Source organism: Daucus carota, chromosome 2 (genome assembly GCF_001625215.2).
Source record: "Daucus carota subsp. sativus chromosome 2, DH1 v3.0, whole genome shotgun sequence".
Taxonomy (NCBI): Eukaryota; Viridiplantae; Streptophyta; class Magnoliopsida; order Apiales; family Apiaceae; genus Daucus; species Daucus carota.
Window position 1 is genome coordinate 13127499 of NC_030382.2, and position 13772 is coordinate 13141270.

The 13772-nt window shown below is 34.6% G+C and overlaps 2 protein-coding genes and 1 long non-coding RNA gene across 5 annotated transcripts in view; all 3 read right to left on the reverse strand.

Annotated features, from left to right (window-relative positions):
• Nucleotides 1-1762: 1762 nt before the first annotated feature.
• Nucleotides 1763-13772, reverse strand: part of LOC108209999 (transcription factor KUA1) — a 91955-nt gene continuing 79945 nt past the window's right edge. Inside the window, exons 2-4 of one of the 2 annotated variants that reach the window (XM_064086489.1) lie at nt 4426-4698; nt 2587-2795; nt 1763-2440 (exon numbers count right to left, since the gene is read on the reverse strand). In XM_064086489.1, coding sequence (XP_063942559.1) covers nt 1970-2440; nt 2587-2795; nt 4426-4684 — 939 coding nt within the window. In that variant the 5' untranslated portion in view covers nt 4685-4698 and the 3' untranslated portion in view covers nt 1763-1969. Of the gene's footprint in view, nt 2441-2586; nt 2796-4425; nt 4778-13772 lie in introns of those variants that run through there. The other variant, XM_017381228.2, reaches the window with a different exon arrangement.
• Nucleotides 7903-8656, reverse strand: LOC108207105 (transcription factor DUO1). The gene is made up of 2 exons (XM_017377569.1): nt 8408-8656; nt 7903-8319 (listed from the first exon to the last, which is right to left on the reverse strand). Exons 1-2 carry the CDS (start codon nt 8654-8656, stop codon nt 7903-7905), a joined length of 666 nt encoding a protein of 221 aa, XP_017233058.1.
• LOC108206603 (uncharacterized) lies at nt 10434-12640 on the reverse strand. 2 transcript variants are annotated; one of them, XR_010288584.1, is made up of 3 exons: nt 12232-12640; nt 11517-12145; nt 10434-10989 (listed from the first exon to the last, which is right to left on the reverse strand). It is a non-coding gene; the product is annotated as an uncharacterized LOC108206603 (long non-coding RNA). The 2 variants fall into 2 exon arrangements; XR_001804154.2 differs by having other exon boundaries at nt 12276-12637.

The following is a 13772-nucleotide window of genomic DNA, read 5'->3' on the forward strand; positions in this document are numbered from 1 at the left end:
TTGATAAATAAAAAAAAAATATGACAACTAAAAAAGGTCGGAATAGTGCACGGCTGCAACCCTGTCTGTCTGGCGGGCTAAATGACCTTTTTTGTAAACATTTATTATATTGGTCAGTCAAATAAATACTGCTCGATTTAGGACCAACATAGTCATTGCGTTTGACCACTAATGTGAGGTGAATGCCCATTGTTACTTCCTTCCTTGGTTTAAATACGGTTGTTCAAATCGGTAATCGGAATTAATAAGTGGATCTATTGATTTTCGAAGATTTTTTTGATAAATCAAAAATTTTTAGTTGAAATAAAATTATTTTTTGAGAATTAATTTTAATTAATCAAGATTTTTTTTTTTGAAGTCAAAAATAAATCAGGATCTTTAGAACACTGAACTTGTAAGAAATTAGCGAAATTCAGAAGAGCCTCAAATAATAGAGATAATAGAGATGGAGGAGATTTTATCATCACTACGTTTTTATTTTAACCAGTTTTAATATTTGAATGACACAACACAACTACAGTGTTACAACAAAGATATTAAGTGCAGCACTGCCTCTTCCCTAGTTCACAGTGAAACCCATTAGACCTGCAAAAGCAATACAAATTGCAAGCACCATCTTGTTCATTTCACCAGAGCTACCAACTGCATCACTAGATGATCCTTTCGTTGGCGGTGCTGTGGGAAGGAATTCTTCCACAGTGACGCGTGACAGTGGGACAGTGCTGTTGCCTCCTTTACATGTCATCAGCGATGCCAGTGGTGCAAGATTGTAATCCGATGGACCGACTTCATTCACAATGTGGGAGGGTCCGTATTTGAATACTGATCATGATCATTATGTATAATTTAGTACAAGTAATTTGAGTAGAAAAGAATGAAACTGCAAGTGATCTCAAGGTAGCAAATTGTTTGTAACATTCTGGTATACGAAAATATGAAATGCAGAACTTACTGAGAATCTTTTGCCAGAAGCCCATTTCTTGTAATCCACTCCTTGGCTCCAACCAGCGCTGTCTCCAAAAATATGATCCACGGAGATATACTTGGTGTCACTGTCGTACACTGCAGGACCAGCTAGAAGGCTAATAACAAGACAAGCAGCTGCCAAGGCCATATCGAAAACTTCAGTTTCTGATAAAGAAATTGAGAGAAGACGTACATAACAAGCTGGCTTATTGTATGTTGTGGCGCCACTGCATCTTTTAGTGCCTTCTGCACTGGGGTTTAGGACCATTCTTTGTCCTTGCTAACTTTAATATTTCCGCAGCCAATGGCCACCACAACTAAGTATTCAGCTACTTTCTTATTATAAGATAATCGAAAACTGTATTAAAGATGTGAAAATAGACGAGATATCAGTACAGACATACTTTTATACAAACGCGCAACAAACAAGGCTTCAGAAAGGAGAAGGAAGATTACTGGTTCAACAGCAAGCTGAACAACGCGATCAACGACATTGAAAGTGTACTTTGAACCTGCCCCGACAACCTTCACTATCTGAACATCGAACTCGGCTTTTCACTTATCAGCAGAGTAATCAACTCATCAGCTGACAGTTCAGCAGTATATATGTTGTGCCACCACTGCATGTTTCAGCTTTATGCTGAGTCCGTTGGGCTGGTACAGTTCTCTTCTTGGTAGACAAATATAGAAGCCCATCAATTTACAACTGATCTTTAAATCAGTGGTATACGATGCTCCTACTAGACAAATATATTAAAGACATGAAAAAAGGTAATACCTTACAAAAACAACCACAGGAACTTCAATTGAGATTTCTATAATGAAATGTGCAAACAAAAGAAATATAATCTCTTTTAGCAAGAGTCATGTAGAACTAATACACAAAGTGAGGCTTCAGGTGATAAAGCTTATTTAAGGTATTTAACCAACTTGAATAACATAACCTCACATACAGACTACAGCTCACAAGTATCAAGCATATTGTACCTAAAAGTCTACATTTCTAAATTGCATGGATAGGACTTTTCCTTGAGTTCATGCCTGAACTAGCCGGGGATGACTTGGCATGGAAAGCTGACTGCCTACTAGAGCCTTCACGTAACTTTACTGAAAGAGAAGAGGGTCCTCCCTTGCCAATGGATCCCCCTATACTGAGTTTTGACATGCCAACCAGTTGATCCAAGTTGATGGGGGCTTTCGAGTGCACCGCCGTTGGCTTAAGCACCTCATGAGTATCTGTTGTGATTGGCCCTGGGTTGGACCCCATCCAAAATGGCACAGGATATGGGACATATGCAGGATAGACAACTGGATAGCAGTATTGTAAGTTCTCTGGCTTTGGAGTAGGTACAGTATCACTGGTATTAGCAGATTCCATTGATTCACATTCTTCTTGAAATGTATCAACTTGTGTCTCGGCTTGTGTAGGATCGGCAGATAAGAATTCTTGTGACACCATTGGAGTTTCGACTGACTACATAATCCAAAAATTAAAATAAAAGGACGATATAAAAAGTAAGTTGTAAATCCACAAAACAGTTTGAGTAGAGCTGATGCAATATAAGTATGCTCAAGGGTTAAATGGCAGTTCATATATAGAGAAATTAGTAGATTACATACTTCATCAGCTACAATATCGAAGAGGCTTGATCTGCGTTTTCTCCTGGACATATTGCTTTGCCTAATGAAATATTTCTGAGCATGGCTGGCCACCTGAGTAGGTGTTCTTGTAATTACATAATTTCGTGAAATTCCACGCCAGTCACCTTTTCCAAGCTTTTGCAAACCGAGTAAAAACATCCTATGCTCCTCCTCGGTCCATGGATTACCTGCAGATCAAAATTACCAACTTTGGGATAAATTATATGATATATAATTTCTTATTGGGATCTATATTATATTAATATAATATAGATCCCAATAAGAAATTATATATCATATATGCATGTCTATGAATTGAAGGCGTCAAAGTCCCTCTAGCCATTCTAATTTAGGCATTTGATAAATTGTCCAATTATCATATCAGCATCTGCTAATCCTTCACACATGCTTAATTCTAGGGGGCAAAGATCAGATGAACCCTAAAAGATGCAGATAACTTTATTAAAGTGGTAGTTCGGCTAATTTCATTTTTAAAGTAAATACTACAGGAAAAAAGGCTAAAAACCCATGAAACTTCAGAGCTTTAGCAAACTGGAAGACGTTCCCCATGTCTCGCAAATTAAATTTCTCTTCAATTGTAAGAAAATTTCCAGCAACTCTGAATCCACGCCTAAATTTGATGTACATCATAACATACCAGCCAAAATACTAATAATATGTACTGTATAACTTAAACAGAGCTATCATCATCTACTGCCATGACAGAACCAAAACTTTTCTAATTCAAGCTTTAATATCCCGAGAGCTCCATCAGTTTTAGTTCCACCTCTAACTTTGATATACCTAATCACCCAAACTGCTAAATAATACATATAACTTACATATATTTATGAAGATCTACTGCCAAGTCTAGACCAAAACTTCCCCAATCCACACCCTAAATTTTCAATAGCTCAGACCAAAAATTACCAAAAAACCATCATACATAACACATGTAACCAACAACGCTTCCAGATATATACAACCACACCTCTTCAAAAATATTATAAGCAGGCTATTGACAAAAAAGCATAGAAATATCTGGTCACAAGACATGACTTAAACCCATCATTCCAAAATCCACATAAATACATATATCAAACAAAAAGAAATGTATTCATTCTTCTTGTTTTTTTTTGCCTTCATTTACTTAATTCGAGCTCAAATTTCACCTTATTTAAAATAAGAAAACGCATAAAGGAAATCTAAATAAAAAAAGCATAAAATCCTAAAATATATACACATAAAACCACACATCAACATAAAGCAAACCTCACTTTTTGCTTTTTAACTAATTTGAGCTAAACATTTCGATAATGTATATTCAAATACACACACATCAACACAAAAATCGAACCTCTCTCTCTTTTTAACTAGTTTGAGCTACACATTGTACCTTCATTTACTTAATTAAAACAATCCAACCTTCTCACCAAATATTACTTTATCGAGACTAGTCATATATCGAACATTCATTTCCCGAGATTCTATTATACAGCACATTAAATACAAAGATACAAAACATTGAACCTTTTTCTCATTTTATCTAATTTGAGCTACGCATTGTACCCTCTTTTATTATAAACAAAACTATACAACTCATCAACCATATTATTTCTCGAGATTATTCATCCATTGAACATTCATTTCTCGAGATTCTACTATACAACACTTAGATATAAAGATGCAACCTTTTTCTTAATTTAAAAAAAAAATACAACCGACAAATAATAATTTATCGAGATTATTCATTTATCAAGCATTCATATATCAAGATTCCACTATAAACACATATAAACAAAGAAACAAAGATCGGACCTTTTTTCCGTGCTCGACCAGAACCCGACCCGGGAACAAAATCCTCCGACGCATACCCATCGCCGGCAGCATGATCCGGCGTGTCTCCGAAATTTTCCGCCGGGTTAGACCCGGAGAAATGGGTCAAGTTACCCATACTAGCACTCTTTCGGATGGATGATCCATCGGTCAATCGAACCCCAAACAGCTTGACGCCCCGGGTCGGGCAGGTCCGAGCGTTGTGCCCGTTGTTGTTGCAGTGAGAGCAGCGTCGGGTCATGCTGCCCGACCCGAATTTGATTGGATGTTATTTTGGGGATTAGGGTTTGTGGAGCAATCTAGTTGGGGAGTATATATAGTGTAGGACTGGAGGATAGTGTGAAATGATGAATGGATATTGGGATTTAGATCACGTGCTTGTCTGACGTCATCAATGTATATATTTGAATGAAAAATTATTTTCATCAAGGTGGTGTTTGGAACCAAAAAAAAGCACTTCTTTTAAAAGAAGCCGCTTTCACTTTTTTTAACTAGTTTCTGTAAAAAGTAAGAGCCCTCATAAGAAGCAAGCTGATAATACTTGTTTTTGTTTCCGGATTTCTACATTTTTCACAAACATTTTAACAACTAATAAGTCTTGATCTATTTCTCAACCGCACCCGATCGAACTGACGGTTCCGATTTCGGTTTTAAAATTCCGATTCGATTTCAATCAGTGCGGTTTCGGTTTTAAAATCACAAAAAATAAAATTAAGAAACAAACCTCCAATTTAATAAATAAATTAGTTAACTAGATTAATGGTTGAGTAGAAATTTTGAAATTTAAACAACCGCCTAAACAAGGAATTGTTTATGATTTGTTCAGTAGTATACCACGAAGGATAATATAAATAAAAAACTAATCATATAAATTAACGTAATAAAACCATACTTATAATGACTAAAATATTTATTTGCGCTTTATTCACTCTGACAATCATACTTATATATTTAAATTTATGAGATTTATACTCACTTCTTAACTACTACTACAAACATACCTGCAATTTAATAAATAAATTAGTTAACTAGATTAATGGTTGAGGAGAAATTTTGAAATTTAAACAACCGCTTGAACAAGGAACTATTTATGGTTTAATTATATACAACGTACGATAATATAAACCAAAAACTAATCATATAAATTAACTTAATGAAACCATTCTTATAATAACTAAAATATTTATTTGTGCTTTATTCACTATGACAATCATACATATATGTTTAAATTTATGAGATTTATACTCACTGCTCCACTACTACTATACTACTCTCTTACATACAGTTAACATATTATTTTGATAACGCATAGTACACTATGAGATATATGAGATATTAATTTAGTCTATATATTCTTCTTATAAAATTATTTTATATAAATATTATTTATTACTTTTTTAATAATCGGTTTGGTTCGGATTTTTTCGGTTTGGTTTTCACTTAAAACTGGAACCGCATTCATTAAAATCGGTTCGGTTTTAAAATTTTCAGTTTCGGTTCGGATCGGTTTTTATCGATTTTTACCGGTTTCGGATTCGGTTTGAATTCGATTTTTTGCTCACCCCTAATGCACATTATGAGTACATTTGTTTGTTTAATGACACTCAATTATAACACTTCTATATAAAATAATAATAATAATAATAATAATAATAATAATAATAATAATAATAATAATAATAATAATAATAATAATAATAATAATAATAATAATAATGGTTTTTCTAATGTGTGCCCAAGGGCACACAATAATCACTAAATTCTATAAAAATGGCCTATTCTGATTGGTGGAGTTGATGTGAATGCAGGGGGCCATTCTCATTTAATATTTATCCACCAATCAAAAGAAGCTATTTTTATTGGAGTTAGGGACCATTGTGTGCCCTTGGGCACACCATAAAAAATCCCAAATAATAATAATAATATCACAATTTATTACATATTCCATAATACTCCTTCCATCTCAATTTATAGGTCCATTTTGGAAAAAAAAAATTGTCCCAAAATACTTGTCCCTCTCTTCTTTCAATACATATTTATCTCTATATTAATTATTACTTTTTTGAAACTCAACATTATTCTCATTTCTCAATGCACTAAATCCTTATATTTATTGTGATTTTTTTAAAACTCAACTCTTTTCTCCCTTATTAATGTTCAAATTAACGATACATGAGATACAAGTTATTTTCTTAATATGCGTGTTTATTCCAAAATGGATCTATAAATTGAGACGGAGGGAGTAATAAATAGGGAGGATATCATGAAATAAGAACATGGAGGTTCCCAACACCAAATTTGTCTGAAGCATATACATACTTTTCTTAATTTATAATTACTTATTATTTTAAATAGAATAATTAAGTTGGAGAGAGCAGGAGGCACAACACAAATAAATACAATCGGATATACAGTATATCATGCGACCGACAAGTAATATTTGACATAAATTTATCATATCCATTCATGATGTGGCATTGCCAATCACTACAAGTAGATCATGAATATATAAAACAAACAGAAAACTTGGAGTTACAAACACATACGAAGAAGACATCTGAGCATTCTTATTGAAGTTGGCCTTGAAGTGGATACCTCTGTTCTAAAAATCGGTGATTAATCACGATTAATCACCGATTAATCCCTGTTCCGTAGCTCGCCGAACTGATTAAATCTCCGATTAATCACTGATCAATCCGATTAATCCCCGATTAATCCTTGTTCCGTAACTTCACCGATTAAGTCCGATTCCCGCTTTTTGCAACATTGGTGGATACCCATAATTAATATTTGCATTGTTGGGTCTTCTATCAAATTATCAATTTGAGGATACCAGATAAATAGACATAAATCGAAATGCAGGGCCGGAATCAGGATTCTAAAATGTGAGATTTGTTGAAGTCCTTCGATATGCACTGGTTCTTGTATAACCTCCTTTTGATGTCTTCACTCGGATCTTGAGCCTAATATTTACTTACTCCCAAGGAAACCTCGCTATAGACAGACAAGACTAGCGGCCCCTAGCGCTCGAGGGCTTACAATTTATCAAATCTATGTAACAATAATTGTATGAAATATGCGGAGTATATATAGATTAAGGTTCCGAAAACTAATTTTGACTAGGGTCTCGCAAATCTCAGTCTTGCTGCTCATTGATGTTGTAAGACAAGTTGCATGAGATTGATCCAGTATCAGGCCCTATGTGTAATATGCTAAACAAATGCTACAAACTTCAACCGGTAGAAGACCTAAAGTTTAAGATTATAACTAAAAAAATTGAAGCAACAGAGATATTCAAAGTTGATGTGCACTGGTACAGTAAACAGATTTAGTATACTGGAGAAATAACAAATCACTTCACAAGTGTTATAATCACACATTACCTACTAACATATAATGATTATCGATGTTTAAGTATAAACAGAGTCGAACAAAGATTTAAAATCAAGACACAGCAAATCATGGTGGTGATTGGCTTGGCATTTTCTCAATAAAATCAAACATGTCATCTGGGAAATCATCCAAGAAGCAATCTGGACTTTCAAGCTCATCTCCGCAGTACTTATAATCTTTAGGCCCTTCTAAAAATAAACCGCTATTCATCATAAGGGCCTCATCATCTCCGATTAATTCCATGCCATTGTTTCCTGGCAAAAGTGGCAATTCAAGTTGTTGCGGAATGTCAGGGAATTCTATCAGAAACTGCGCCTCTGTAGAAGATATTAGGCCTGTTTTGTCATTCTCAAGTGAATGTAAAGGAGACGAGGTCATGGGATCCGGTATTGGCACCATTTTGAGCGTCTCGGATGAGCATGATCGACTGCATTGTGAAGATGGTCCTTCTGCTACTTGATCAATTGCATTGCTCTTGTATGCCTGCAAAATTTGACTTAAATTTTAGATAAAATGAACAAAAAAACAAAACAGATAATGAGACATTAAAATTAAGAGTCCACTTAAATACCGATAAATTTTGAGTTTTATGAGCAATCCCTTTTCCTTTGCTTTTGAGTTCTCTGCCTGGAGACGAGTGCTTAATTCTGGCCAACTTCTTCTGCCTAGAACTCCAAAAATTCTTGACATCATTATCAGTTCTCCCGGGCAAATGCGTAGCGATTTGCGCCCACTTGTTACCGATCCTTGCTTGTAAATCTAACACCACCCTCTCTTCCTCTGCCGAAAATTTGCACCCACTTTTTTTGTTCCCCAACATACCAAAAATCAAATATCAGTAACAAAAAAAAAAACAAAAATGCCTAAAAACAACGGCAGGGCGGAACCAGGAGGTCAGCCTAGACTACGGTCTCGGCCGACCCTCAATAATTGATAAAAAATTTCTTTCTTAAGCCAAAAGTTTCATAAATAAATACTTAAACATCTATCTTTGAACCCTTGCTAACCCTTTCTGATTCCGTCACTGAAAATACGAGAATTAGTAAAAAGATGTAAGATGCACATAAAAAAGAAAAGAAACTTCATGCATGTATGTAGAACAAATATACATTTTCAAGTCGGGACGGAGTTTATTAACCCATCTAAGACGGCAAGATTTCCCGGTCCGTGGCAAGAGATTGTTGGATCGAATGGAGCTCCATTCTCTAGGACCGTTTTTCTTGACAAAATTGAGCAAAATTGCATCTTCTTCAACACTCCATGGCCCTTTCTTGATCACTTGTTCTTGCCTTGTATGCATGCTTAATTTCTCTTATTATTCAACTTTTCTGATCAAATATATGTTATAATGGTGTTCTTTAATTTGAAAGTGGCGGTTAAAACGGTAAATGGGCTTGTCCACTAATAAGCCACTTCTCCATATTTTTCTCAGTGTGTAATTTTAAAATTCGAATTGTTGTTCACTTCATTTCTACAATTTGGGCCGCCTGAAGACTATGCATGCAGTAGCCCAGCCGAGTAGCCCAATGTTAAAAGAACTAGATTATGACTAGCTTTTTGCCCGTGCTTCGCACACGGAAATTCTAGATGTTCCATTTAATTGTTTAGTGCTTTCGATGGTGACGAAAATATATAATATCACAAACGGATATTAAGAGTTCTGTAAACACGTACCATAAGTTCCATAGATACGTATTGGTAAAAACTGAAGAACTAAAAAAACCCACAAAATACAATAAATGTCCCGTATTTTTTTCATACTCTATATTTTAATGACATGTTTGTTTTTTGATTTATAGTATTTTTTATCTTTTATATGTTGTTATATAAAATTTCATAAATTACTTTTAGTAAAATATAATTATAAAATCACTATTTTAAATATAAACTCTATCATATTTGCCAAGTCTCTCCAACCGTCAAACTCCGTTTTGAAAGTGTGCAAATCATGATTTGCACACCTTTTCTTTTAGTTTTTTATTTACTAAAATAAAAGTGTGCAAATCATGAAAGATCTTGGTGTTTGTTCAAAATATTAAGATATGTTATTGAGAATTAGTTTCTGAGTTAACAATATAAAATTTTTATTTATATATTTATTAGGAAAGTTAATAAAATCTAAAATATATCATTTACATATATTTATATATAATCATTAAATAATAAATAATTATAATAATATTGTTAATGTCGATATCAAATACAGTCCAAATATCAAATTTTTATATCAATAAGTCTAATCTTATTATGCATTAGAAAATTTGAAAATCAATAAATCAATTACTATTATATATAAGAAAAATTGATTTTCATGTTCATATATGATTTTAAATATTTTTTCATTAAAAATCCAAACTGCGTAAAAAAAAAATATAAAATGTGATAATCTAATTTTGAACATTATTTATTAACATGAATTTGTTTATCGCCACACATTAAATAACACCAGTTGATATGCCCGCGCTTTTCGTTAATTCTAATTTTTAATTATAATCCCGTCAATTATTATTTTAAAATTTTATATATTAGAAAACGGTAGAATAGATATATTCTACAACCTTTAACATGAGATGACTTGTAAAACAAATAGACAACAGTGAAACATGAAGTAATATCATTACAGATATTGAAATGCAAGAATCCAAATGTTTAAGAAAAGAAATAGATGATTTACAAATCTTCGCAACCTTACATTCTAGCTGACTAAATGCACTGCTTATAATTGACCATTTCCTTCACAGTAGTCAGGCCTCATTTTGCTCTGTCAATGTGTTTACTCTGCTGAGCATTTTACTTCTGTCTATAGGTCCCAATGATTGAAATACTATATGCAGGGCATTAAACTTCCCAGGTGTCTTACTCTCATATGATTCATATGACTGATCTGTAATGCTCCCTGAAGTAATTTTCTCGAGCTTCACTGTTGTAGCCTTCATCACATTTGCTTGGGTATCAGCATCAGCGGAGACATTAGTGCGAGCTACACCAGATTCCTTGCTTGGAGTTGGATCACCGAGACATACTTCATCAGTAAATGTGTCTCTCGCTTGCATGTCAATGTCAAAGTAAGTTGGGATTGGAACACCTTCATGTACTTTTAATCATATATTTACTTCAGTTGAACCTCCTCCTCCAGCACCAACAACTTTTGTCCTAAATACATTATAAATATTTGAGCTTAATGAAATAATGTATGCAAAGAGCAACTCACATAAAGCTTGAGAAAGAGCAGCCCAGGGGCAAAAAGAACATGAGTAAAGAGCAACTCATTAATTATGGGTGACCATGAACATTCTCACATATTTTAAAATCCTAATCTGAGAACTCTCTTTTTTTTTTTTTTGCTAATACCCCCTTTAGAGTTAAGAAAAACCAAAATTTTCAATTAGCATATTCGTGATATCGATATATTGAGTCACATATCAATAATGACTTTGGGATTAGTAATGAACAAAGGATTAAGAACTTTAACATTTGAAACTCGAAACGATCGAAACTAACCACCGACAACATCATGCACAGATATACCATTATTATTAGCATATATTGAGTATGCAATAGTTCATAGTTGATTTAGTATGCTAATTATTTGAACAATAAGAATGCTAATAAGTTGAGCATAAAGATAAAAATAAATGAACATAATGAGAAGAGAAAGATGTGAATTAAAAACTCCATACCTGAAATATTGCAGAATGCTACAACAGCAAAGCGAGGGAGATCATGTTTCTTCTCCTTCCATCCCTTTCTTTCTCTCATTAAGGTCCAAGCACTATCCTCTTCCGTCCGGATCTTGTGATCAAACAATAAGCAATTATCCATAGTTTAATTGACCTGGGGCATCCATTAACACCGAATAATATCTATACATGAACAAACACTAAGCCAGAATGCCACATTATACTGTATCATAGATTACCTCAGGAAAACAAAACATATAATATCTCATTGAAACATCAATCGCAAGAAAGCTCAGGGATACAAACACTTAAGACCGTGAATAATTTAGTGAAGAAAAAATATTGAGAAACAAACATGTATACCTGCTAATAGAATCTGATCGAGCACATATATTCGAAGATATTTTGAATGCGGAAGTAAACTTCTTCATTGCAGCATTTTATCAAACAGTAAGATGGAATAATGTATATCAAATTATAAACGGAAGAAAATTTAGCAATCAACATTCATAATAATGATAATATTATTATATCATAAAGGAGGAGATGAAGTAGGTTGACAATTAATAATTTCTGCACCTTCGCTTTTCAACAATTCTGTAACTTCTCTTTTTCCCAGATTCATGATTCTGCAAAACAAAAACTTGAATAGGTAAAGGACGGTAATGAATCAATCGGATAATATCAGTATCAATGCGTTTAGGAAGAAGATGACCATAGATGTGAACTGTGGATTATATTGGAAGGCAGAAAACCAACCGGACATGTCGGTGAAGAAGCCCGCAGGGACCTGTGATTGATCAGAGAAGCCACCGGAATGTGCTGCAACCGACGATAAAAGTGAAAGGTATCAAATCAGGCCTCCATGAATCAAGAAATTTGAAATTCAAACTGATGAGAAGATAATAATCGTGTGAGGAGAGAAATCAGTTGAAACCCGCAAGGACATGGATAATCCATCATAAGCACCAAAAAAACTGAAATGGACATGGGTTTGACCCGTTTAGGGATGGATGATCCAAGGATAAGTAAAAAGTCTAAAGTGTACATAGAGGCTAATAGTAACTCAATTTCACGAAGGGCAGAATTAGTCATTTGGAAGAGGCTAATGCTAGCACAAATTTAGAATATATTGAATTGATATATCTGGGCGTGATTTGATGGGCATATACAATTTGGTAACAGCGGTTTTCACTTGAGCCGAATCCCCAAATATCCTCGACGATTTGAGTAGCCACTTAAATTTTAGCCATGAATAAATAATTATTAAATTCTTTTTTAATAAAAAATAATCATTAAAATTTTAATTTATGCAGTATGCTCGTAGAACTCCTGTATTTAGGAATATTATTATCAATCTAAAATATATTGTTAAAATAAATATAAATATTAACAGTTTTATATATAGTATTGGTAACTTGAATGAATCTCCAATATTTCATCTCCATTAAAGCTATTTCTCAGAGCTTCGTCATGTAAAGTGACATGGTATCAGAGTGGGGTTCCATCACCTTTGATTCCGCGCATCTGTACATCTCGTTCTGTCTTCATTCTCTCTTGCTTTAGTCATTAAATCGCATCTTTGATTGATTCTGGTTATGTCTTGTGTTGTAAGTTGTATATCGTCTTCTTCACATATACTAGAGATAGTTGTTTCTCTGTTAAGATTTGTATCAAACAACATGACTACAAATACATCTTACTGAGCAGCTACAACAGGTGCTAATTTCATTGATACACAACATACATACTATTATGGTCAAATATCAACCTCGGTAGATGATTGCGGAACCCTCGCTGGAAAAAGGGGACATCCCATATTTGGGACCGTCCTCGCCATCTATGGTGTCCTCGCCACCAGTCTGGCCAGAAGGTCAGGCCCAGTAATAGATGGACCCAGGTCTCCGGAAGAGTCCTCGCCCAATGGGTATCCTCGCCCATTGGTATGAATCAGGGCCCATGACCCAGTATCTTGCAGGCTGTCTACAGTGGTCCTCGCCCATTATCAGAGGGTCCTCGCCCAATAGGATATCTTCCTCGCCCAGTACGAAAAGGCCCAGTTATGCCTAGTTCTCAGGCCTCATTATTATTGTTCTTATTTTATCTCAGGCCCAGGCCCACCATTAGCCTCGCCCGTAGGGAGGACAGAGGGCTAGCCCATACAGCTGAGTCAGGGGAGGTCTACGTGGGCTAGTGCTGGTCCGCCCACCTAGTACCATGCTCCTTGGATGAAGCTGGGCTCCAGAAGCCCATATC